This window comes from Coturnix japonica, chromosome 1 (genome assembly GCF_001577835.2).
Source record: "Coturnix japonica isolate 7356 chromosome 1, Coturnix japonica 2.1, whole genome shotgun sequence".
In the NCBI taxonomy this organism is placed as follows: domain Eukaryota; kingdom Metazoa; phylum Chordata; class Aves; order Galliformes; family Phasianidae; genus Coturnix; species Coturnix japonica.
In genome coordinates, this window is record NC_029516.1 from 106,665,716 (window position 1) to 106,693,574 (window position 27,859).

A 27,859-nucleotide genomic window follows, 5' to 3' on the forward strand; every position below is an offset into this window, starting at 1 on the left:
GATAATTTCCTTATCTTCACCATTTGATGCAGAACACTGGTGAGAAAAAAAACAACTTCTGAGAAGAGAGTTAAATTCTGTATTTTGGAGCTTCAGTCTTTAAAGGTGGCAAACACTACAGGCAAAACGAAACACCAGGCTATCTTTTCTGTAATTTTGTGTGAAGCTGGCAGTGCTGTTCACCAGTTAAAACTAAAACCATGCAAGTCAAAATCCTGGAGATTAATTTTTTCAACATTGAGGCCTCCATTTGATTCCTTTTTTAATGCACTGATTTTCTTTAGCTTATGGAAACATCATAAGTTTCCCAGTAGTATTTTGCCTTAGTGTCTTCGAAGTATGGAAATGTTTCTTAAAATACGTGATCCATATTGACAGTGATAGAATATTTTTAACAGTTCTCTTTACAAGAAGGAAAAGCAGAGTAGAAACTGTGTAAACTTTTCTACAGGTGCCAATTTGTTATTGTTCTGACCTGTAGGGATAAATATTTATGTCTGCTATATATATTTACAGGTTCTCTGATTGTAAACTTCCCACTCCAGTATCCTTTTGTTGTATTTAGCCACTAAGAGTTGAGCATGGACCAACAGTTCACTTGAAATATGGTAGTGGCTGGTAACATCCTGCAGTTGAGCAGTGTTCGATAAATCATTGCTCTACTGAGCTTTGACGCTCTTAACCTCATATCTGGCACTTGGGAACAGCAATAAAATATAAGCATCCAGAATCCCGTGACTTACAAATGTCCTTAGAATGGCCGTGAGTTTTTACAAAATAACTTTAAATAGTATTTTCAGTGCTACAGAGCAGTGTTTGAAAATGTGCTGCTTCCTCCTAATTAGAAAAGAAAGAGCTTGTATTGAGGCTAATGGGGAGTGTCTGACATACATGCATCTACATAGCATTGTAACTGCCAGGCTAAGAAGCAAGAAAATCCTCTTTTTTCTTTCCTAAGGCAAACAATAGATGAAGAACTTTCCTTGCTTGTGTTTAAGAACAAAAGGAAAATTACCACGGAGCTTTTACAAGAGACATGTGGGAAAAAAACAATTTCCTGTTCCTTTCTACTGTTCTCTGTTTGGCCTGTGGGGAGCAAGAAAGATCTGGTCTTTCAGCCTGCGGAGTGAATGAGTATTACATAGGTAGGACCAGAGACATAGCACTGCATCAGGTGCTGTGTTCATCCAGTAAAAAAGGTCACTTAGCAACAACGTGGCTTGGGTAAGGTGGTTTGCTGCTTTCCTGAACATAAGATTTTGTTCAGCCAAATAAGCTTTTAGATCAATGAATGCTGAAACTTCTTAAACAGGTAAGTACAGGTACATTGATGCAGGCTTTGTTCATTTGAAATCCCTTACTTATGTTCAGATGCCTTGATTTTTGTTGTGCATGTCAGCTTTTATTTGGGTGCATGTAGATCCTCTTCACCAAAAGTGGAATGACAGGTTGAATACGTAACAGGTTGATGTTCTGTAGGATATGGAGAAAAAAAAGCCAAAACAATAATTGTTCAGATTCTGGCTCTTTGTGGGCTGGTAACGTATCAATGAGACCTTTCTGTTGATTGAGGAAGGAATATATAAACTACTGTTGGAAAACACCTTAAAATTTGACAGTTGTTTTATATGCCCTTTGCAGTACGCCTGTCTGCCAGCGCGAAAAGTTATTGAAGCCAGCAAAGTTTGTCGAACCAATGCAGACTGCCAGAAGGATTCTGTTCCAAGCTTTTGTGTGACTCCTTCTTTAGAGAATCAAACGAGGCTAATCAGGGTAAAACATCCGCCCCATATGGACATGCTGTTTGTAGGACACCCCCTGCACCTTCAGTACACAGGTTTGTGTAACTTAGTAAAGCAATCTAACAAGAAGAGTTCTTATATGGTTTACTTTTCCTGGCTGCTAGGATGAGGTCTTGGAGCACTTGTCAGTCAACTTGTTTAATGCAGAATCCATTTCTTGTTACAGCCAGTGGAGAGACATGGACTTCTCAGGCCTAAAATGAAATGTGCACAGTGCAATGAGTTACGAAGGTAATAGAAAACAAATGTGATATGAGATAGTCATTTATTCAGAAAAGTATGCAAGAGCTATTACTGTTGAAGATCTAATTGAGTTTAGTCATGGGAACCAGTCACCTGCATTTTGCTAACACATAAAATTCACAAAATGAAGTATTGTGAAATCTCCAGGGCATCTTGCTCCAACACTTTGCTTGGAACGTTAGTGTGATTGCCTAAATCGCACCCAGTATTCAAGTATCTGTGTCAGATTCCCGTGACTACTAAGCTGCAAGTGCAATCAAAACATGGCTTTTTCCCAATATTTTTCTTAGTGTCCTAAATTAAATAGCTATAGCAGTTCCTTGTTTTGAAATGGATTGTGGGTCTCCCTTAGACAAGCTTGTATCCTTCTGCCATGTATACAAGGAAAACATAGTTCTACCATTGGAGCAAGAATGGGAAGAGTGAACAGGCTGATATACATGCTCACTTAGTAGACTGAGTGGCAGGTTGAATGTAAGCTTCAGATACTTAAATACTTTAAAAAGTATTAAGTATTCAACGTACTTTTCTTTCCTTTAAAGAACTTGTCTGTTCCTCACAAACAGGCCCATGGGGAGAGGTTTTGCTTCAGGCATCTTGAAGTACCTCCTTAGAGAGGCATTTATGCTTTTCTGAATAAGCATTAGAATGTGATACAAAAGAGCTTTAGAAAAAGTGATGAAATCAGGTTGTGTAAACATATTAGTGTTCTTGCGTAAACATATCTTTAGTTAATCTGCTAGTTTTTATCTTTCTGTGCAGGTATTATTTTGATACTCCTTGAAAAATTAATTGACTTCTATTTGTATGCACTATGCCCTCATGTAAGCACAAAATATGATCTCGACTTGTTATTTCTGCCCTCTTGTCACTTAGGAAGAAAAGCATTGTTCAGCTGTGTGACTCCAACACACAGTATTTGATGACATCTATTCCATATGCAATCATAATTTCTAAGAATAGTGTTTGATAATTAAATTCCCTTTCTCAACTCTCTAGCTTAACAATATCAATTGTCAGAGTACATATTGTTCTCTTCCAACATGTTGGAGCAATGGAATTTTAGTCAGTGTTTCCTATTAAGTTCTGCTAAGCACTCAGACCTGTTATTTTTTCAAAGAGGAAAACAGTGTAATTGAATTCATTCAGAGAGGCAGTTCTTCTTTAAGAAGTTACAGTGTATTTACAGAAATAGAATTTTAAAATGATTTTCTATATGCTTGGAATTACGTATCAAATGTGTTAATTTGAAAGCTAAACAGTGACTTTATTACAAACTTGGAAAAATACCACAGCTAAAGGATCCTGATCTGGGCATCTGGGTGTCTACTGTACCATCACAGATTTACATCCATTCCAGTGAAACAACATCTAAATATTTCGGGTTTACTTTTCACAATATTGGCTTAGGGCCAAGCCATTTTTTGTTTTCTTTTTCTTTTTTTTTTTTTTTTTTATTTCTTAGATTTGATGATTACAATATGGTATGTTTGTTTGATATTGATTTCTGGGTGTTTTTTTTTTATGGTTACAGAGGACAAATACTTTCTTTCTCTACTGTTACAATTTTGAAATAGAAAGACATTACGGTGGATATTCCTTACTTTTAGTATTATCTTCTTGCTTGCCAGAAACATTGCTTTCTACAGTAATGCTACATTTAACATACAACCAAATATCAGAGTAGCACAGACTTGTACTTTACTTTTGCTTTTTCTAGTAATGCCACTAAAGTTATGTTTGAAAAATATTTTAAGATTATGTGTGTGTATTGATTTTTGTTTAGGCTTGCATTGCTTTCATGATAGTCCTGATTTATTGAGAAGCGGTAATTATCTTGTGCTTTCATTTGAAGCCAGCTTCAGGATCCAACATTTATAAAAATGTATATCCTTATTAGCTACTTACAAGAAATAGGCTATCCAGCCAAATTTTTCACTTTCTCCAAAGTAAAATATTGCATTAAAATGTTGTTAATAATGCGGATTAACATCTTTACATAGCTCTTGTTTCTAATATACAAGAACTGCTAACAGTCACTCCTAAATGAAGTTGTACTGCAGGAGGTTTGGCAGAAACTGGGGGAAAAAATGATTAGGGTGGACACATTGATTTAATTGGCATTCTCTCTGTAAAAAATGTCTAATGTTATCTAATTCAGATTTATACTGTGGGTTTAATTTGTGTGATATAACTCATGACTTTCAGCCTTTTCGAACTGCAGGCGTATTATACTCTAGAGGTTCTCCTGTTAGACAGATGATGATATGTAAGGTTGAAGTGGAGGATCCCCTGTCATTACTGACATTCAGCTTTGTAATATTCTTTATTTTGAATGTGTGGGGTTCTTTTATTCCTTCATGTCATTTCTAGCATTGCAAAATCTTGGCTTCCTTCTGTCTCTTGTTGTGTGGGCAAAATCTGGAGGCTAACATTCCCATTTGGAATTCACACTGCTTGAGGGAATGTTACTGTATCTGCATCGCTCATCAGAATAGGAATCAACAGACTGTGAGGTTTCCTTCATGAAAAGAATGTGGAACTAACCTTCAAGATAGCTTCTCCAAAACAGGACCACTCACCTACTTCTGCTTTATACAAGCCTTCCCAAAAAAGCCACTTTCTAGCTTTGGTGGGTTTTGGAGACAACAACTGCCGTAATCTGTCTGGCGGAGTTTGATTTCACAAGTGTCTTTTAACACTTGTTTCCTCTTATTGTCAAGGATGATATTTCTTTGCTTTCTACCCTAACGCGAAGGGCTGTGTGCATTGTTTGTATGGACGCCATGCAGAAATACCTCATGCTGTAGCATGTTATTTTCTCCATAAGGAGATTTAAAAAAAAATCTTTGATCAACCATTGTTGATACCTTCAATCACTGTCCAAACCCTTCTAATTAAAATTATGTCCTCTATACATTCTTCTCATTACTTGCCGACACCAACTAGCATTAGCCAACAAAGGAAATCTAATTCCAGGTCAAAGAGTTGTTCAGTCCAGGTGAGGAAAGCAATGACTTCTTGCTCAGCCAGCTTTGCTATTGTTCTCCTCTTTCCAGCAGTGCTTTTTGAAGACAAGCCTAGAGAATTTCTGTAATTTCTATAATTTTTTTAGTTTCCCTTAAAGGAAAGATTTGTCTCCTACCATTAGATTTGATTCACTACATCCCTTACATCATATTACAGTGCCTAGAGCTCACTTGAGCAACTTACTGAAAAGTTTCTTAGTGTTTCGGAGAGAGAGCATCAGCAGCAAAGTTTGTAGTTTTGATCCATGTCTAGGAGCTCTTAGAGACAACAAGCAGTTTGTTGAATCAAGAAGGGAAGGAGATCAGTGAACCATCCTGAATGTAGGCACAGTTTCAGGTTCAAGATGGTGAGACCATTAGGTGTTTGTCAAGAGGCAGTCAGGTTTTACAAATACAGTATGTTGCAGTGTGTGTCTTTTGAAACCTTTGAATATATTGCATTTTGGCTCATGAACAAGAGATCTGATCCGATCTTCTGATACCAGCCTTCAGCTTAATGAATTGTTTGCCTTGGATATCACTCAACTTGGATGCCTCTGTTTTTCTGAGCTGAATGATGTCCAGGATTTTTTTGTGCATATTCTTCGCTAAGTAGTCCAACAGACTTACCTGCTCTCAGATCCCCTAATCCAAGGTCTTTCTTCAGCAAAGGTAATTCTGAACATGATTTTCAAACCATCTTGGTCCAGGTGAGAGTGATTGTATTGGGAAGTTCTCTGTTTGTTGACGACACACCAAAAACACTCTGTTTTGGGGATCTCTTGCTGTTATATAGGGTCTCTCCATCCCACAGTGTGCTTCTTTGTTGTACTCGTTAGCCCTTCTGGCTCATCAGAAGGGCGCTATTAAGAGAAGAAAGCGTGGTTACATGACTGGTTACATGACTCAAATCTGCTCTTTGAGCTCTTTCTTATCTCTGTGGAGACAGTATTTCTTATGGTGATAATTTTAGCCCACATTGGTAAGGAAAACTCAGGGCACTGCTTTGCCTCAACTCTGTGTGCAAAGTTGTACTTTAGGACAGAGTAACACTTTCATTGACTGTGGAAGCTCATTCTTAGGATGAGTTTAATTTATCTGAACTTTTTTTGCTCTAGGGATAACTTCACTGTGCTAGGAGTGGAGCTTTATGGTAGGAAAGGAGTCTCTCTTTCAGCTGTTAAAGAAGTAAGACTTTCAGACAGTCCTTGAGGCTGACAGACACAGACAGCTGTTTAATTTGAAAGACTGTCAGGATTACTTTTGAGAAGACCCACATGGAGCATCCTTGTACAAGCAGGGTGCACTCTGGAAGACGTCAAGCTACCTCTGTTTTCTTTGAGGAGAAAGTCTCTCATATACATTTGATCTGCAGTCAGCTGAAACTTCATTTACACCTTTAAAGAAGTTGCAGTACCAAAAGAGTGTTTCAAGATCATGTGGATCTTGGCCCTACAGTCTTCCAGTTACTTTTTATGAAGGATGCTGAGCCTTACACTCAGGTTTTTATGGTGCACTTAGTTACACCTTGGAATCACTTAAGGTATCATTTGAAGACAGGAGACTGTTTCGGTACTGGCTAACTGGTGTTAAGAAGTGTAATGTACCTGTGCATCATTTCCCAGCCTTCGATTTCTCAGAACAACTTTGGATCTGTTCTCCCTGTTTGTTCCATGCAACATAAGTTGAACTGCAGAACATGAGAATCTTCTGCAAGAAAAATAGTTGGGGGTTTTGAAAGAAAGTGCACATGTGCACCCACAGTAGGAATGTATATATGTGGGCTGCATATGTTGAAAATTCCTGGTGACTTTAATCTCCTTTTACGTTTTTTGTTGTTGTTTTTGAAAGGGGCTTAAATTACACCATATGGTCTTTATGAGTACAGATGTCCTCTTGTCTCTGAAAAATACATGTTTTAGATCTACTTTTACTATAATAATGCTAAATGTATTTTGTGGAGTGACTTTACTATGTTAGGATATTGAAGAGAGAATTAATGGGTGCACTGTGTCTTCTAAAACCAAACCAAAACAAGCAAAACCATATTTAGATTGGTTATTTATGCTGGAAGAAATGTCATTTTAAATTTGATTCCTTAGTGAAACTGTAATCTAGAATTCACAATATTAAATTTCTGGAATGGCTTTGATTTCATTTTTATTTATTTATTTTTTTTTTCTATCTTTATATTTTTGTTTCAGTAAGTCTCAGCAGTTTCGTACCACGACATAACTTTCTAAGCATCGATCTGCCAGTGGTGATAGAAACATTTTGCAAGTATCCTTTGAAGTATGTTTGTTCTTTAAAGACAAGAAGGGAACTGTTTAGAATTTGGTGAGCCAGCAAAATTTCAGTTGGATATCATTTTAGACAGGATGCCCTGAAACATTTCTGTGGAGTTTTGACATATTTATCCCATCCCTGCATTGATCATTGTCCACATGCCAAGCCCCAAATGCAATCTCCCACTTCCTTACTTCCTTGTGCTTAGCAGGATATTCTTGGTCAGCTATTCTCTTTTCTTTTTTTCCTTTACAGTCTCTTGACAGTGATTTTTAGCAGTTCTGACAGGAAAGTCAAAGTAATCCTGAATTTATGGCAGGACAAATGTTATTGCTAGCTTTGCTGTGTCAGAGCTTTATTAAAACCTTTTGTGAGCCATCATGTTGAACTAAGTAATAGAGTATAGTTGTTTATTTTCACTCTTGATGACGGTGGTGTTTTGTGTTTGTATTTTTTTTTTTAAATCTTCAGCAGAAAACTTGTCCTGTTTAAAAAGCAGGGTGACAGTACATTTAAACATGCTTATTAATGAATGAGATTGTATTTACACACAAATAAAGGCTAATGGGCTTGAATACAGCTAACCTAAGAACGCTTAGCCTTAGCAAGCTTTACCAACCATAGAAATTATCTACCCTTGCTTCATTCTCACATGCACTTGCATGCACAGAAATTCACTCAGCTTTTCTGGCTAAAAGTTAAGTAGGAGGGAGGCCAGATTTTCAATCACATTTTAGCCATTTACTTACTTCAGTAAGGGAGTGCTTTGGAAAATATTCCTAATCGTTATTTCATACTTAGATCATAGCTTTATAATACCTTCTTACCTCAGGCATAACGTCAGATCCATAACCTTGCTCCAAAACCACACAAAGCAAGGGAGGAAGATGGGCAGTATTAAGCATGGCTCTGCCATCTCCCACTCCTATCCTATTTGTGGAAAGGGCAGATTGTTAAAGCATCCAAACCTAACACTTGTTTTTCACTTAAGGTCACATTAACTGATAAGGGCAGTATTCTGAGCCATTATGTTATGGTGTAAAACTCATTGTCCTTATATAATTGCCACAAAATAGAATGGCAACTTAATGTTTCTCCTTGTACACTAGAATTTAAAAATATGTGTTTTTTGTTAGTTTTGGCTTTACATTTTCTTGAATTTTATTAATGAACCTTAACTAATTTCAAACAGATACTTAATTTCACTCTCAGGAGCACTGGCAGTTATCAATGCTGTTCCCTGCTTCGCTTTGGATGGCCAGTGGATATTAAATTCTTTCCTGGAAGCAACTCTTAGCTCCTTGATTGTAGAAAAACAAAACAGAGAGCTTGTTGGCTTTTTAATTTTGCTTGCTGGGAGTACACTTTTGGCTGCCAATGTTGCACTGGGACTTTGGATGGTTACAGCACGATAGGACACTGGATGTTCTTCAGTTCTTGTATTACACGGACACAATGAATCCAATGCCTTTTAAAACTTGTTCAGTACTCAGACTGAAATAATTCCCTTGCAATGACACTGAAAGAGCAATCACTAGAGGCTCCTGATGTAACTTAAACCTGTACAGTGTTGTGTCTGTGGTCTTGGGAAGAGTAAGAGAAAGAAGCTTCTAATGTACTTTTTAAGCTCTGTATTAATTTTAGACAATTTCCATTGTAAAACTTCACAGCCTGATTTGTTGACTTAAATCTCAGAATAAGGGAATTATTTGGCCTCAGACATTTGTAAAGTGGAAAGAGAAAGCACATAGATCTTATTTTATAATTTGAATAATGTCAAAAAAGAAAAAAAGAAAAAAAAAATGTGGGCTTTGATCATTTTTCAGTCAGTGTTATCTTGAATGTCTGCTTCGCTTTGTAATCTGGTGGTCTACCAAATGGGACTCTCAGAAGCCCTGAAGTCTTCGTCTCAAGATGGTGTAAAACTAAGTAAATGATTGCCGTGTGTTAATGAGAGAGAGACCATATAGGTTAGTATCTTTCCTTTACAGCTGGCCAAAATCGACTGGAAGCATGTTGTCCTCAGGACGTAGATGGGAAGTGCCAATGTCTGTTGGACATAAGGTATGTGGAAGGATAACAAAACTCATATGTCTGTGTTTCTTATGCTTTTGGTTGCATATTACTCTGCACAGCTGAAGATTTTGTAAAGGCAATATTTGTCAACAATAGCTAGACATTAACTGAAATTTAGTGTTTCAGTGCTATAGAATGCTGTGCAACGTTACTGTTAAGTGACAATATTTGTGTCCTTTTACTGAGAAAATAATGCTGCCTACAGTTAAAAGTGAAATCTTGTTTTAATAGTGTTCATCTTCTGTTGCTGTGCATGTTGTATGCCTGGTAACTCACTGATATTTCTTTGTCCTTCAACGGGTTGCTTTCCTTTGCTGTAACTGAAGTGTTGTTCAAGCTGCTTTGGGATCAGGATTGTTTAGAGGAAGAACATGATTCTGAATTTTAAGTATTCTAACATTTCGTTTTGCTTTCTGGAGTCAATATGGACCATATATTTGTTTTTAAATGAGAAGTAGAAGAGGAAACTGTTTTGCTGAGTCAAGTATGTCTGATGTATTCTGAAGCCCTTTGAGTCTGTAATGTTTTGTACCTCAGTAGGATTGTACACTGACTATTGTGTCCTCCTATTTTATATAAATCAGGTTTATTGAGACGCTTGTCTCAATACAGGCTGATATTTCAAATGATGTTGCTCTGGTTTGGAAGCCTACATATTTGAGATATAGAAGTTTTGAAAAATAATCTGCAGCTTCTTTCCCATATAGTGCTCCCAATAGGAGCTTCTGCAGCCCAAAGTTCCTTTAACGAGATGGCCTTTCCATTCATGAACTTAAGTGAAAGCTAAGCTAATGGGTACTGGCCTGCAGGGAGTTGTGAAGCATTCATAGAATCATAGAATTACTCAGGTTGGAAAAGACCTCAAGATCATCAAGTCCAACTGCAGCCTAACCATAGTACCCTAACTCTAACAACCCTCTGCTAAATCATCTCTCTGAGCACCACATCCAAACAGCTCTTAAACACATCCAGGGACTCAACCACCTCCCTGGGGAGCCTATGCCAGTGTTTAACTACCCTTTCTGTAAAGAAGTGTTTACTAATGTCCAACCTAAACTTACCTTGGTGCAACTTGAGGCCATTTCCCCTCGTCCTGTCACCAGTGAGAAGAGACTTGCCCCATTCTCACTATAAGCACCTTTCAGATACTGGAAGAGAGCAATAAGGTCTCCCCTCAGCCTCCTTTTCCCCAGACTAAATTCACGATCAGCTAACACAGATTATCTTGGTGCTAGAGCTATAAGGGTAATTTTAACAGCAGGGTTGAGCCCTATTCCTGGTGCTGCTGCATGGATTCATAACTCTGATATTAACATTTGCCTACTGATGCGGTATTTTTGCAAAGTAGCCTTCACATCAGCTGGGTCTCCTGAGTTTACCTCTGTGGGACAGCAGGCCTGTGCCTCTGATCTTCAGTTGTTTTTGCCTAGGAATCAGAATAAATCCTTCAGCCAATTCAGCATGAGTTGGTCCTCTTAGGGGCTTCAGAAGTCATCAAGTGCAGGAAAGGAAAACAAAACTATTAGAAACTGCCAACTGGCTTCTTCAGGAGCCATGCAGAAAAGCCTAGCTCATTGTCACTTTCAGTAACTTGCAGAAGATTGAGTAGCAGTTTCTGATGTGCCTTTCTTCCTTCTTTCCATGAGCCACAGTGACAGGAGCAGCCCGGTTCTTACAGAGGCTGGCTCTGAAGTGATGCTCTACAAGACTGTTCATTCACCTAAGTAGCTGCTTACTAATCTGAGCTCTTCTTTTCAAGCACCATGCTAGTTTCCACTGTCTCTGTTTCCTGTCCAATCGATAGTGCACAAAAATGAATTTGCACTCTAATACAATTTAATAAGACAGGATATTAACTTTTCAAAAAAGATGCAGTTTATTTATCAGAGTTGCAGTGCTGTCTTAATTCCTAGAGGAATAACAAATGCATCTGTGGTGATTTCAAAAACATCCAGTGAAAACCATTTCAAGTTTGCTAATTTATATATTCATGCTGACTCCAGCTGCTGAGGATGATCTGTTTAGCATAGTAACTCCTCCTGGAGATGGAAGAGAACTTGTTTTTAAGTAATACATACATTGCATCTACTATATGGATGCTAGCAAAATGTTCCTGGTCATCTAATGTGCTACCAAAGCATGAGTTAACAAACAAAATGACCTTTTACTTTTTATGATCTCTGAAAACCAAACTTGCACTAAGAAGAATTTTAATCTGTGCTTTACAAAATGAGGGTAGAGAAGACCTGTTGCTCATAGCTTTACCAAAAGAGACAGGCTAGAATACCGTTAAGGTTCTGGATAACCTCAGTGGTAGAGGTAAGTGATGTATGGGTTTAAAAATAATTCATGGGTCCATTTTTCCGTTCTACTGGGTAGGGTTTGATTTAGGTAGGTGCAGGTACTTTGAATCAAAGTTTTAAGGAAACTGGGATCACTTCAGTGACCCAGCACATACCATAGGTTTACCATGGAAAAAGGTAATAGCTAATGTGGACTGCTTTCTGAAGAAAAAGTTGTTTAGTGGATCCATTTTATTATCCTATAATCCTACTTTGCGGATCGCATTCTGTAAAGCAAGTGCCCTTTTTTACTTACATACAATTATTGGGAGGGTTGGTTTTGTTTTGTTTTTACTGTTTTCTTTGCTTGCTTAGCAAGGGAGAACACAGAAGGGCACATCATGTTTTGTGTGATGCCTTTTACTCTGGGTTATTTGCAATGTTTCTTCTACTTATATTTTTGTAAAAATTGAAAAGCAATCTTTCTTTAAAATGAAATCTTTTTCTCTTCTCATAATTAGCCTCCCAGAGTAGAGCTTATTCTTTAATAAAGAATATATCAACATCATTTTAGGGGTTATTTTCTCAAGTGTAAAACAGAAAACTCTTAATGATTGGATGAATGCTACCATTTATGTATATACGATCCTTTTTGAAATCTGTATCAGATGGATAATGTCAACGTTGGGAAGTGTTGTACATAGTTTTTACTTGAAAATGGTCAGAATTCTATAATTGTAATCAATTATTGTTCTGATTTATTCTTTTTTTTTTTTTTTTTTTTTTTTTTTTTTTTTAAGAGAATTTTAATATCAGCAAGGACTTCCATAGCATGGTCTGATAATGCATGGTGTGCCAATGATAACGGGTAACTTCTCAGAACGTAGGATGTTACACGTTCACTGCTAGCTTTGGAAACTAAGACCAGCTTGCTTGTTTTCTTGTTAAAGTTAAATCAAACTTTGCTAGGGAAATTGCAGACAAACTTATAGGTTATTCAGTCCAAAGTAATGATCTGGAGTGGAAAATGTGTTAACTCATTTTTTTTATTACAATGAAACAGCAAACTGTATCTACAATTACATTTTTTAGTAGTTGTTCTGACTTGTTGTCTATGTGCTTATATACATAAATACATATAGTAAATACATATAGAGCCATAGTCCGTATTGCTCCTTATTTAGAGGTAACAGAGCTATCCTCCATATTCTGCAATGCAGGCATTTTTCTTTCTCTTTATGGATTCCCTGACTTTTTCTGGATTTTAAAACTGGATCTGTGCTCTTCTCCTGTAACTATCTGTAGAGATTTCTCATTAAAAGACATGTGATGGACATAATGTAACCACAGCTGTTAGAGTTTGATTCAGCTGATGTTCAAAACACATTTCCTGCATTCTGAGAAACCTCAGACAAAGGTGCAGTTAACAAGGATTTCCAAAGTGGTTAAAACAGGTCAACTTTAGAATCTATCACTCTCTCACTGCTGCTGTTTGTGCTATTCTGAATGATAACTGGTATGAATGAGGCTGTGCGGAGTATACAGAAGAAATGTGTTATGGGTAGACCTTCCCATGGCATCAGAGTGTCCCAGGTTTCTTGATTACCATGCTAGAGGTTATATTTTTGTTTAGTTCAAAGTATCACCAGTCCAGGTTTGCCATTAGTTTCCTATGCATTTTATAGGATGATGCTATATAGCGAGTAGTTGTTTCTAGGTGGTGGTTTGGTTTGGTTTGGTTTTTTTTTTTAATGATTTATCTTGTATCTGAAAGATATGAGTTTGTATTTGGATATCATTTGTGACAGATGAAGAAGAGCTATAAATGTTTATGTAGCCTAAGCTGCATTTGTTTTAAAGACTTGTTATTCTAACTCTAGAAATGCATATTTATTTGGAAAAAATGCATTCCACACGCTTGCATTCAGATTAATTCCCAGAGATAGTCCTGTCTCGCTTAGTGAGTAAGGAAGCTAAATCTAACTCAGGTAAGATTTGTATTAGCAGTTATTTAATACCCTTTTATCCTGAAATGCATGTAACACTACATCCAGATTTGTTACCTAATGGGGCCGAGTTACCTGTGGTATGTATTAATGAAGCATCTGGAAAGCACTGTAGTAGGGTCTGCCACCAAGCAGTGGACCTAATGTGCAAGAGTAAGAAGAAAGAACAGGATAAAACACTGCAATTCCATTCATTGCCTTTGCATTGGCATGAAACATGGAAAAAAACAAAACCAACCAACCAGACAAACTACAAAACAACTTGTAAATAACATTTCAGAGCATGCAGCCCTTTGTTGAATTGTTTAATAAGCAGTGCTCCAACTTCTTTCTATATACTTTGTTCCATTGGTAAGTGTGCTCTGAATGAGTAGATGCGGTAGTTTCAGCTGAGTAAAATGGTCATGGATATTTCTCACCTATAGATGTTCATCCAGAGTGTGTTTTGCTGCAATTGACCTTCACTGACCATTAGTTCCAGAGTTTAAAAGCTATTTCCAAGCCATCACAAGAGAAATGTGGTTTCTTCCTTTTCAAGTTGTGTGTTAATGTTTTTAATTCCTCCTTTCCATTCATCACTTTGGTTTTAGATTTTGTATGCTCTTATCTGAAGTCTATCAATGGAATATGTATTGTTTTGAAACCCACTGATGTTTTTTCCTCTGCGTAGCCTTATTTCTCATGCTGACTCACAGCTGTGGAATGTTAGATTTCTAGACCCTTTGTTCCCACTATGCATTGTTCATGATCACTTTTAAAAAGAAAAACAACAACAAAAAAAAAGCTTGGTTCTGAAAATGTCAGTTAACAAATAGTATGTAGAACTTTGAATAATGCATTGTGTTTTTTGTTGCGTTTTTTTCTTGCTCTGTTTAATCAACCAAACAATAAGTATTGTTTTCTGTGTGTGATAAATGTATCCTGCAAAGAAATTCATTGTCTGATTGTTAATGTGCTTAAATCTGTTTTTAAAAAATAAGGTAAAATGACTGAATTCTGTGTTTACGGCAGCTATATTCTCTCCCACATTCTCATGCTCCTATGTAATGTAATCTGTATTTGCTGTCTGTGTACTAAAAAGCTTCCCACTACTCTTCTTTGTACTCAACCACCTCCAAAAATTAATTATACTGCCAATTTCTCTTATTTACCAGTATATAAACCCAACTATTACTGTGATAATAGAAGTGCATCCAGAGAGACACCTGTGTGCTGCTCCTGTGCAAAGCTAACTTTAATGTGCCCGAGGTACACAATGACCACCTTATAGGAGCACAACCTTGGCTTCCTCCTGTGTAATTCTTCTCTTCTTGCATTGTGGGATCCATTAGCTTGCATTATAGTGGAATATTGGACATGGGATGCCATCATTGAGGTAAGCGGAACCCCTTCTCTGAGTGTTAAAGCCAGTCTTATGTGAGGAATTTAAATCTCAGCTTTTTGAGAGACATTAAGATGATGCCATGTGTCATAACCTTTGATTTGTATGTACAAACCAGTGCAGAGCACGGCATATATATCCTGGCCATTCTCACCAGGTTCCCCTTGGTATCCAGATGCAGTCTGGGGCTGTGCTAGCATGGCATCACCTGACTGTTCAGCCTTATTTGGAGATGAAGCTTTATCTTTCTTTGTCTTAAGCAAACCTGTATAGAGATAGATAGCCAGGTTATTTGTACTGAGAACTGAATTTTCCTTTGCTGCTTGTAGGACAGGTTGTTACTTTGTAGCAGCAGAGCTGTTTCAGCAAGCACAGCTTTGTTCCCAGGTAACAGATTACTCTGAGGCACAGAGCACAGATCACGGACACATTGGGAGGATTTCCCAGATAGGTTTGTGTGCAATTTTCTCAATTCTTGCATGAGGAGGTGGCATTTTTTTATTTTTTTTTCTTACTGATGTTAAAGTTTTGGGTCAGCAGTTTATTTTCTTTTTTCTTCAGCATTTAAGCATCTGTGGCCCTATAATTTTTTCACTTGATTTTGAAAGTGTTGTCTGACTGTGTTATTATGTGTTCTGTAGACTTGAATAAAGTCAGCAATTGATTCATGGCATCACAAGGAATGATGCCTTAATCACTAATATAGTTTGAGGATAACATTTAGAAAGGGATACTCTATCAGTGTATCTCACTGTTAGCTTAATATAGTCCTTTTTAGCAAGCAGAAGCATTCCTAGACATGCTAAATGTGGGGGGTTGAAACTGGATGGTCTTTAAGGTCCCTTCCAGCCTAAGCCATTCTATGAAATTTTATCCAAGATTTTCATGAGCACTTAAACTACCCAATAAAATGCAATTTAAGGTTTGATTATAATTTTATAGTGGTAAGCTGGGAGAAAATAATATTCATGAAATATAAACAACAGAGCAACTCAGGCTTCTACTCTTTCCCTCCCTTCTCTCTCTTTAGCCTCATACAGATGTGGGTCTGGTGTTTACTCTGATACTTTTAGGGCTGCAGTTTCGTTGAGATTCTACTCAATGCTCTCACCAATTCTGCATCTCATTTTCAGAGTCTCTAGTTATTTTTTTTGGCATCTACCTTTTTTTTAAGTCTCTTTCAAACGTAGCAGTGGCTCAATAGTGTTTAACCGCCACTTCTGACCGTCTTGGAAACACATGGTTGCACATCTTGTTTCATTTCCCTCAAAAGGAATCATTTAAATGAAAACCAGAAACTAACTCTCTCTCTTTATTTTTTCTCATTTATTATCCTTTTTACTTATTGTTGCACTGGGAACATACCCGTATCTTTGTCCCTTCACAGCATTATGAGATCTCTATTAAAATACTACCTGATATTTTTTAAAATGTAAATTCCTCTGAGCCTTTTGCGTTTGATGCAGTTACCCACGCAGACATCTAGTGTGGTCTGAGATATCCTAAGGTGTTCTTAGGTTAGTAATTTGACTCTGAACAAGGTTCAAGTTTTGTTACTCATTCCCCACTTGTCTCCATTTGTCTTCTGTTGGTTTAGGTCTTAGTGCTTCTAAGACCTATGCGTGGAGCTGGCAGATGGGGCCCTATAGGAGATCAAAGACATTCTGGACCAGCAGCTGGATACTTGGAGGGCTACCTGAGGGCATTTCATGTCACGCCAGATGCTTACATGTGGGCAAGAAAACAAGCCCGACTGATCATTTCCTTTTTGGCTCTTAATTAAATTGGAAAATGGGGCTTACTGAGCGACTTTTCTTTGACATAAAAATATGTCCAAGGTTTTCTGGTTTTGCACAGTAATGCTATTCATAGGGTTTATGGGAACAGAAGACATACATTGTTCTGCTCTGGACCTTAGCCCTGGAAGCAGCAAAAAATGAGTACGGCAAGAAATAGGACACTTTATTTTATAAAGAAAATATCCTATCTCTCCAACCATGGAGTAGCAGACATGCACAAATCTACAGAGGGTGACAGAGACCAGGTAGCGACAAGGCTGCCCTGGGGGAGCGTGACTATCCAGGCCAACAGCCACAGCACTGTGCATGGTTTCTTCTCCCTTGAAGGATCAAAGAAGTAGAGATTCAGTTAGAAATGGGATAAAATCAGGGAAGGAGTGTTGCAGAGAGAGGTGGTTTGTTCATTTATGGTGTTTTTACATCAGAAAAAGCATGCATACCTTGCAAAGAGAGTGTGATATTAAGCGTTTCTATAGCCAAGTTGCAGATAGCACTGATGGATTTCCATCGCTGGCAGCTACATGCCATGCAGTAGGGCCAGAGAGACTGATGAAAGCCTGTACTGTACCTGCTTGCTGTGTATGGATTGCACCTGGTCACTCTTTCAGAAGCCTGGCTCTGAGGTTGGAACTCTTCTCCTGTTTTTTCATTCCTTCTCCTGCACGAGTTGACCTCACAGGTGCAATTACTAAGTTAATCCACTTTTACGATGTTTAGCCCCTTGGCTTTATTTTCACTCCTGCAGCTATTTGAATAACTAGCATAAATGAGGCCGAACCACCTGTATCTCTATCATCGCTGCATGATCAGCAAAGTTAGATTATAAGCACGCATTGCAAAGCACATATTCCTCAGTACTTATCACTGTTTTTTACCAACAGACTATTTACTGTTCTTTATTACTTATCTGGGACATGAAAACACCACAGGCAGTTCTGAAGAAAGCACAGGGTTACTTAAAAAGGGACTGCTTTTAGGATGTGCAAATGGACTGGATTAAAAATCAATCTGTGCCATTTTAAAATGTGATATTAAGAGTGATACTAAACATGAAATATTACTGTTTGCCAATTTGGGATCCTTCTGGTTCCTCCCCTGTACTCTACCAATTCAAATGCAAATTACAGCTTTTATAGCTGTACAGTGTAGCTGAAGACATTAGGGATGCAGACAGACTGAGTCCAGATTTGGTGACCTGAGCTCATCATAGGAATAGGGAGAAAAAGCCTGATAGGGAACACAGCTGACTGATAAAAGAATCAGGAAACCAAACATTGTATGGTGCAGTGAAACAACAGAAAGAATCCAAGAAATGAGTGGCCATAAGGATTAAAAAAAGTAATAATAATAATTAAAAAATAACTTTTATTATTAATTACAAATGCATAAGAAAGTAGATTGAAAATCTGCCTTCCTCTAGATCAAAAGGATGCTTTGAAATGCAAAAGAAATCTTTTTTCTTCTGCCACAGATCCGTGTGTACACACAGATGCTAATTTGATAAGCATTTGGTTAACTTCTGCTAGCCTGAATTATTATCCGCTTAGATAAAAATGATTGCTAGTGGCCTGAGAAATACATGGGCTGTGAAATACATGGGCTGTAGCTGCAGGGATGGAAATGGAAGTGGTTTTGTCAGGTCCATAAATAAGAGCTTGCAGTGAAGAGAAGTGCTTGAGCAGCTATATGGGGGCCGATGATTTGAGACCATCCAGCTGGGCAGGCCACTGTGCTACATGTTCCCTGTGTGGCCATCAAGCAGAAGGGACTGAAAACCTAACAGTGAAACTTAGCAGGCCCTACAGCTGGGATTGTTCTTGCCCTGAGGCTATCGGGTCTCCAGAACTCTTCAACCCTGCCTCTACACACGCCCGGCATGCCTGGGGATGAAGTGGGAAGCATGTCTTTAATGTGAGGGTGATGGGCAGCTTGTGGAATCACCTTCTAGGAGATACCTGAAAGCCACGTGGTCATGGTCCTGGGTACCTGCTCTGGGTGTCCCTACCAGAGGAAACAGCCTACAGAGATCCCTCACATGCTGTGGTACTAAAGGCTTGCTAAATCTCTTTCCCTGTTGGCTCAACTGAGCTGTTCAGTGCAAAAGCATCCTATGAAATACAGAGCAGTTACATCTGCTCTGTGCGCAGGTGGGAATGGGTTACAGCAGGTGGAAAACATTCTGGATACAGTCCAAAATCTACGCAGTGACCCACTGTTCTGACTGTTCATATAATGATGTTTTCAAAGCCATGGGCTTGGCCTCGCTATAATCTACAGGACAGAGCTGTCTTCAGGAATGTTGTAAATTCTGCATGGTTCTTGGTGGTTGTTTGCTTTTTAACCATGCTATCCACGGCCATTACTGTTAATATTACGCAACAGTGTGGGTGGGATGCTTCCTCTGCAGAAAGGTATAGACCACATGAGAATGAGCTTGTTGGAGAGGAAGGATAAAGGGATATTGTCGGTTTTAAACATCAGGGAAATGGTTACTATTATTCTAGAGAGCAGAAGTGTTTTAATATTCAAATGGCTATTCTGCTTTTCTCCAATATTTGTGAAATACCTTCTCTCTGTCTAAAAAACCGTGACTCCCTTACTAGCTTAGAAAGGGTGTAGTTTTGGACATGGAAACTTATGGACAAAGGAGCTTTGAGATCAGCCCTCTCCTCTTCAGCTGTTCTAAATGCCTGACCTTGATGTATCAGTGATAATAAACTGTAGCAAGCTCAGTGCTGATAAAAGCTTGCTGTTCTCCAGTTGAAAAGAAAGTCATCTGTCTTAAGAACAGCCTAAAAAACTAAGCAGTCAGACATCTGAAACTAGGAATTTCTGCTGGCACATCCCAGGTTTTGGGATGTCGTGCTCTGAAGTCTGACACTGCAGTCAGACAGATATACCTGGCTCATAGGTCTGAATTAAAAATACACAAACCTGTGAAGTAAGCCTTTACTATGATGTTCCACATGAATATACAGCCAGATAATGCATGAGTAGTAAGGCTGTTATCAATTTGAAAATAAAAAGGACTCCATCTATACATGCTCACCACAGACACAATCTGGCTACACTGAGGTCAGTGGGAAAGATTTTTCTTCCCAGTTTCTTTAATCTACAGATTGAATCAATTATTTTCTCTTGCTATAATTAATTAGTTTTGTAATGACCCTCATCTATGTGCTTTACGACAGTGGCCTGTTCTTCAAAGCACATCTTGAAAAGTTACTCAGTCTTGAAGGATGAGGATGTAGCAATCAAATGGAATCACAGTTTTCTCTGCGTTGGACTGTAACAAGTCTTCAGGGCTCTAGGTCTACTGGACAGGGTGCTCGGAGGAGAGGAATTTAGGGACTCATTCACACCTGGCCTGAGTAACTCACTTTAGTCATTTGGATAGCCATCTCCTCCCTCCATAGCCAGTAAAGAGATGCCAGCTGAGGAGCGCTCGCATGGAAGTGCTTCCCTCCCAGTGTGGTATAGACACGGCCCAAGTATTGTAGTCTAGTAATAAAATCTGTACTTTCTACATATGCACGTGTCATTAAAACCACTGAAACACGGAATCATAGAATCACAGAATTGTTTGAGTTGGAATAGACTTTTAAAGACCATCTGGTCCAACTCCCCTGCAATGAACAGGGACACCTACAGCTACATCAGAGTGCTCAGAGCCCTGTCCAGCCTGTCCTTGAGGATAGGCCCTATCCAGGGATAGGGCATCCATTACCTATCTGGGCAACCTGTGCCACACCAATTCTAAAAAAACCTCTTACATTCAGTCTATATCTTCCCTCCTTTAGATTGAAACCATTTCCCCTTGTCCTGTCATAAAAGACTCTGCTAAAGAACTGTCCTTTCTTACAGCCTTCTTTTATAGATACTGAAAGGTGCTATCAGATCTCCCTGGAGCCTTCCCTTCTCAGGCTGAACAGCCCCACTCTCTTGGCCTGTTCTCACAGGGGAGAGATGCCTAAAGATGGGAGATCTCAGTTATATCTGTGACATCAAGTGGCGCCTATCCACTTCCCATTATACATCTCTTTCATGGTTGTAAATAGGCTTTTGCATACTAAAATAGTTCACAAGCTTTATCTCCATCTTTCTACAAAGATAATAGCCGAGGGTTGGAAGCCATCATCCCTGCTAGAGCAGGTTACGACAGCCACATTTGCTACAGGTTTAACACTGAATTTACAACTTTTTACCTTCTGCCTTACCCAGCAACGTCTCTATCTTGATTTCATCATCTCACTAACAAATCCTGAACCACTTCACAGAGTCACTTGTACCTGCCTTCTTTAGTCAGTAAAAATTCTTCTTATTTTAATTGAAAAAGTGAGAATTTCTCAGCGACTCATTTCCACGCAGTCAAGAAGGAAGGAAAGGAGGAAAAAAACATCTGTATGTTTTACTCTCGATTTTAGGAATAATGCTTGTCAACTTTTCTGTTCTTTATGTCTTTTTAAAAGACGTGACTGTGAGGAGATGACTGAGAAGGACTGTTCATAGAACTATAAGTCCAGGCCTAATTGCATTCAGTTGGCCAGCTGTGGCATCTATTTGTACAGCTGCACTTCTGGCTCAAGTTTATAAGCTGCTTATATATACCAGTATATATGCCTACATACAATACCTTGCTTAATGCTTTCCTCCCTCGAGGGCGTTGGGGAAGTTAGGGTAAAGCATGGATTCATGGTGAAAAGTAGTTTGCTTTAGAGAGAAGAGGGTTCTTTTTTTTCGCAGTGAATGAGCATTGATACGCACCACAGAAGGATGTAGCCAGAGTGGCCACTAAATCTGGATTCCTATTCAAAATGATTTACTTTTTCAATGCGACACAACATAATACCAAGTTCTTTAAAAAGAGCCAATCTGCACACCAGAAAGTAAGTGTGAATGTTTGGGCTTTACTGCTCACTGAAAGGAAAAAGGCTGGCAAACCTGGAGGAGGTTACCAGTAAGGGTACTGGTCATATTGTTACCATTAGCTTGCAGGAGAGCTGAAATAGCAGCAGCCTATTTTACTATTCTTAAACCAGATCATCCTGGTCAATCACACTTCACAGTAAAGCCATCAAAACCAGCAGCACCTTAATTTTGATGCACAATAACTATGACAGATGCTGAGGAAATCTCCACACCCATCCAGGCCTGGTTTGGTTTCCAGAAGAGCCAGTGAGGTGACAGTCCATGCAGTAGAATATTTCTACCATGAAGAAATCAAAGTTTTACAATATCTGAGTTAAACTTTCAACTCAGACTCTGTAAAACTGGAGCAATAATATTTTGCCAACACCTTTTATTGCCTTTATTTCAACAATAGGAGGAAATGCTCTCTTCCAGTGTGAGGTTGTAACTCAGTTTGGAGAGCTTGACTTCCAGGTCCTTAAATGAGGATGGTTCGAGAGTGGTGTGCACTGGAAAGATTGGTTTCCAGAAAAGAGACGTTAGCCCTTAAATATGATCTCTGTCAGCCCAAAGCCAAACTGCATTTCAAAAACTGACCCTGCCAAGAGGGCAGCAAGAGCAAAGGCAAGCAAGAAAAAGAGGTTGCAAACAGCAAAGAAATAAGAAATCACTGGAATGAAAAGGGAATAGCGGGAGAAGAGGACGTAAATGGCTGGCATCAAACTGCATGAGTTATGGCCTGGGAAAAGAAGAAAAGCAGAAAGATCTGAGAACAAACAGAAAAGGTTAGCAAATGACTGCAGAGTTTGAATGATAAGACCAAGAAAGCTCCACTGATTTCTAAATAGCAGTTCAAGATGTTAAGATGAATGAAAGATATTAGGGGGAATTAGGTATCAGAGATACAGACAGAAGGATGGCAAATGAAAAGACAGGCTGGCAGAGGGGAAATAACCATCAGAGCAGTAAATAAGGAGATCTCCAGTCAGTGAAGATATTAAATGATGATCATGCAGAAGAAAGAATTGAGAATGGACCTGAGAACATAACATATTCAGAGCAGAAATGGCAAAGATTACAGGGTCAAAGAAAGGTCAGATAGATTTCCACTGCTTTCCTCCATGCAGAGGCACCTCGTCTTGTTTTGTCTTTTTACCTCTCTAGCTTCGATGTGCACCACAGTTGTGTGACTTGTTTCTAGCAGATGCTATTTCAAGCATCTTGAAATACAACCTGAGGTTTTATGGCAACCTTTTCCCTACCCACCACCTCATCTCAAGCCATTTCCAGTTCATTCCTGCCATGACTGAAATGCTGCATGATAGCATCTTTGCAAACCCTACAGGAGCAGCACGGGGCCAAAACAGAATCTGTGCATCTTATTGCCTCTCAGTTTACATTTTTTAAAGTCAGTTTAATCCCACATACTTAATCCTGTAAGCAAGCAATTTTAGAAAATTAAATAGGAATTTCCCTGTGTGTTTATGGCATGCTCATGATGATAGATTTGTGTTTGCAGTTAAATATTTCCCTGCAGTGTTTACTGATTAAACATTCAAGGCACACAGGGAACGTGACTGTGGGCTTGACTGCGAGCCAGCTGAAGAGGGAAAATTTCATTGATTCAGCTGGTTTTCAGGACAGATAGAACAGCTCAGATACTGGTTTGCAAATATATGTGCACATCTCTCTATTACCTTTGAAGAAGGGACACTTTCTTTTATGGACAGGAGCATTTACAAGCCATTTAACTCCGGAAGAACTTGTAAATAGAGCATGGAGCAGTTTCACTCTACAGAAGGATATACTGTAAATGGCGTTGGGGTCACCATTAAAACAAACTGCATATAATCCAAGCAATGAAATATGCCATATTTGAGGTGTCTTTTATGAATAGAAAGAGTCTGCAAACAATGCAAGCAATGACATTTATTTCCAGAAACCAGTCCTGTAAAGTCAGGCTCCACTGAGTATTACAAAGGAAGAAAGGAGGTTCACTACTAGAAGTTTGCCTAAAGCTAATGCTACTGACAAGGTATAATTTGAGTAGAAATACTGCATGCAAAGAGAAAACGAGGGTTCCTTTATCATCAAAAAATACCACTTTGGTTTGCTGAAAACACATATAAACTTTTTAAAGTGTAATGTTAGTGTGGCATTAGCCATGAATGAGAAAGAAGGATACAACTCATTCATTAGTAAAACAGCTTTGTTGCCAAGAGGTCAGTAGTTTAAACCATCCACTGCAGAGAATGCCTCCGCAGATCTTACAGGCACAAGGTGTTCTGACCCAATCATTCCCAGTTTTCCCAGTATTCCCAGATAAGCTCTTCCCTCTTAGAATCAGGTCTTTTAATGAAGCTGAATTGTGCCAACGCTGGGAAACGTGTGGGGAGTCATTGCAGTGAGCTGCTGCTGCCCTCCAGCAGGGCTGCACCAGGGGAGGTCTGGCGGCACTCAGCTGCCCACAACACACGGACAATTGGGAACATCATCCAGGAAAGCCCCGGGCTCCTCCTGTCAGCAGCTCTGAGTGCCATGACATAATGATGTCAGGGAGTGCTGAAATCTGTGGAAAAGATTTCTGAAAGAATGGAGTCAGGCAACTGCATAATTTTGTTACAATAAGCCTGTATAATATTTCGGCCAGAGCTAAGTTTTATGGCTTTGCTTGACATAGTCAAGGATGGCTATTGCAAAGAGGATGCATCTTGTCTTTTCCTGAGCTAGTTTTATTGCAAAATCTTATTCATCGTTCATTTGGTAAAAAAAATAAAATTAAATTAAATTAAAAAAAAATGCTTTTTCAGATTTGCTCTCAAACACTTCCTAAGCAAACAGTAAAAGTTAAAGGCTGGCAGTTCAAGACTGTTTATTGTATTGTGGGTCCATGTTAGTCTGAGTATGCAATAAAGGGAAACACAAAAGCATATGCTTTAAAAAAGGAATTGAGAAGGAAATAGGATTCAGAAGTTTCATTTCAGCCTTCACGGGTGTGTTTTTAAATCAGTGTCTTCTGTCATAGTGTGGACTTGCGAGACACAAACCTGGGCGCAGTGAGACTTTGTATTTTAGACTGTGACAGACATAGTTCCTGAAAACTGGGAAAGACAGAAAACAAAGTAAGGAAAAAATGAGCATGCAGAACAGAGCAGCTTGCTGCTTGAATTCATCTGAGTGCAAACTCAATGCTGCTGTATCTCTGCTTCGATCAGAAGACAAAAGTAACCACAATTTCTAATACCCCACAGGTGTGAACCAAGAACATTCTTTTTGTCTTACAGCTGAAACCCAGCACGGTAACGATTCCAACAAAACATGGGAAGCACAGGAGCCACAACAAACTCATTTATTTCTGATACTCGCCATATGCTTCAGGTCATAAAAGCAGCCTATTGTCAAATTAAGACGTTTCCAAACCAGATATTCTAAGAAAATCACCTGGTCATGGAGAAAAAAAATAGCTGAAATATGTTCTATGTGAACTTTGTGTAACAAGTATTCCAATCTGGTTAATTTTCTGATTTTCTTGTTTTCCAGGTTAACATCCCTGGCACGGTATTCATTATATAAGCGTAGCAGTAAAAACCTCAAAGCAAACTTGTTAATCCTTAACAACACATGCCATTCTGTATTCATCAGATGTTCTATCAGTTCAAAATCAACTTGTCAGGGTAACGAAAAAGAGCTAAAAAAAAAAAAAAAAAAAAAAAAAGATTTTTTAAGCTAGTGGCTGACAGGAGAATATAATAAAGAAAGTCTAAGGAATTGTTCAGGTACAGTAAAGGCAAATAATAAAGAAGCGTTAAGGAAAATTCAGGTGGACTATCGAATACAATCATCCCAAATGAATTTTATAATTAGCTGTTGAATTTGTGTTTTTAAAAATTCACAGCTGAACTAGTTTGTGTCCTCATGGGTTCACAGATTGGTAGGGGATGGAAGAAGTTTCTACCACGTTTCAGACAGACACTTACTCATCCAAGGTAGAATAATCTGTAGCCGTTGAACAATTAAGCATTGATCTCCTGACTCAGCGTACTGCTCTAATCAGAAGACAGGATCATTCTCTGTCAACTGAGACATTTTATTCAATGTCTGAGCTAGCAACAGTGGGGTCTAAACTCTGCAATCAACTACGTGGCATTTGACAGCTTTCAGTTAGCAAGGCCATGTAAGTTTTCTGCTATTGAAGGCAACAGGCTGCTTTAAGCTGAATGTTTTTATGTTAATTCCAAAAGTCATTTTTCTGTGGTTAGTGCAAACTATTGCTTTATGGGGTTCGGATGAAGTTCTGATATCAGACTAAAAAAGACATTCTACATTAATCTTTTTCCTTATCAATAGGTTTAGTATCTTGTAACGTACGTTTCGGAAGATTAAGTACATTTCTGTTCCTCCAAACGTGGTCTATTCATTGTAACTCTAATTGTGAAACTATTTAGGTGAGATACAGATCATTCACTTTCGATCATATTGCTGACGCTATCTTTTGATTTAATTACATTGCATTTAAAAACCCATTTATAATTAGATGCTACCTGGCAACGCCTTAGAGGACCTGCCTGTGAGTAACCACAAAGTCCTTCCAGCTTCTTACTGTGATGCCTTTAATAAATGCAGATATGGTGTAGCAGCCAACAGACAGATCATGGCCTGCTGAGTGAATCACTGTTATCTTGCCATATTGTTTTCCCCTTGGAAAAGTCATCTCTTTTTCCTAAGCATAAGCTGTTTCTTATAAAATGAATGAAGAAGTTTGTGCAAAACTTTCTGCTAAGGAGAAAACTTTTGAAGAGCAATCATTGCTGTAGCCCCTCACATTGCAATGCTGACTTCATGTTAAGAGCATCTCTGGATAGAAGGAAATCAATTTAATCTGTGAAGAGCACAGACAGGATGTGGAATGCCAGACAGGCATTCATCTGAACTGTTCAGAATCAATGGGGAGAAGCAAAGCACCATTTGATCGTTTTAGTGATCTTCAGTAGGGTGAGATGAATTGCATCTTAAAAATGGCTCTGCTGACTGCTAAGGCCATTGAGGCAACCAGATCCAACAGCACTGTAGACATCTGAAAATCTCTGCAATGACGAACTAATTGACCAAGCTCACAGGAGAGCCTAATGTGGAACAGCCTCCCTGAATCACCACTTCAGCCTTTCAGACTGGCAGCTTTATTTAGCCTGGAGATCCTCTTAAGGAAGAGTCCATCCTTTTTACTTGGAATTAGCACTGCACTTGCAAACAAAAGTGTGACAGGCAAGATGGTAAAGTTTCTGCTAACAACAGAAACTTCATCAAGTGAACATATACTAACATCCCTCACAGAGTTACTACTATGTGTGTGTGATATAATTGCAGCCAGTACGGTTTATCAACATGTACTTGAGCATTCTCCCTGTTTTAAATTAAATGCAGTTACACATTACTTCTGCCTAGAATGTCAAATGGCCAAGTAACAGAACTAGATCTAGTCCTGTCTGTAGGGCACCAGGCAAAGACTAAAATTCTGTCTCCTCTGAAGTCAGTAATAAAAATGTCTTTGGCTTTGATGGCAACAGCCTTAAAAATAAGGAGTCCAGAACATAACACACAAAAGACAAAAAAGACCACTGGTAAATTATTATTTACCAGCACTTCTCAGACTGTACATTGAGGGATCATCGCTCGGAAAAGAGAACAACTTTACAAGAAACAGTATTTCATAGCACATGTATAAGGTAAACCAAGTATTACTGGTCTCTGTTGCAGGTGGAAAATCTTTTCCACTGTTTGTTTTTCTTACACTACTTTTGTTTTCATGCATTTTTACCACCTCTTTATGCTAACTGTGGATGAACTAATAATTCCTATTTTAATCAATTTGTCATCCATTCTTCTCTGTGCAGGACTTCCTTCCTTATAAACATTTTGATCAGAAAGAATAGTACTTCCTCCATGTTATGCAAAGCTTGGGTTACAAATTACCAACCTATGCATGTTTGCCCCTTATTTACACAGTTTTTAAAGGAATAAAAGCTGTCAAAAATCTTGCTCTCCTTTCTTCCTTTCTTTCTTTCTTTCCT

At 38.6% G+C, this 27,859-nt stretch overlaps 1 protein-coding gene and 1 long non-coding RNA gene across 3 annotated transcripts in view; one reads left to right on the plus strand and one right to left on the minus strand.

Annotated features, from left to right (window-relative positions):
- The window catches only part of MBTPS2 (membrane bound transcription factor peptidase, site 2), a 30,201-nt gene extending 20,569 nt beyond the window's left edge, over window positions 1-9,632 (plus strand). Inside the window, exons 9-12 of one of the 2 annotated variants that reach the window (XR_001559587.2) lie at window positions 1,642-1,837; window positions 1,969-2,033; window positions 7,258-7,333; window positions 8,532-8,551. Coding sequence is in view for 1 of the 2 variants with exons in the window: in XM_015885401.2 (XP_015740887.1) it covers window positions 1,642-1,837; window positions 7,258-7,333; window positions 8,532-8,754 (495 nt within the window). In the remaining variant the exon portion in view is untranslated. Of the gene's footprint in view, window positions 1-1,641; window positions 1,838-1,968; window positions 2,034-7,257; window positions 7,334-8,531 lie in introns of both variants that reach the window. The other variant, XM_015885401.2, reaches the window with a different exon arrangement.
- LOC107324956 lies at window positions 60-27,859 on the minus strand. Its single transcript, XR_001559588.2, has 3 exons — window positions 13,779-27,859; window positions 5,684-5,916; window positions 60-1,996 (listed from the first exon to the last, which is right to left on the minus strand). It is a non-coding gene; the product is annotated as an uncharacterized LOC107324956 (long non-coding RNA).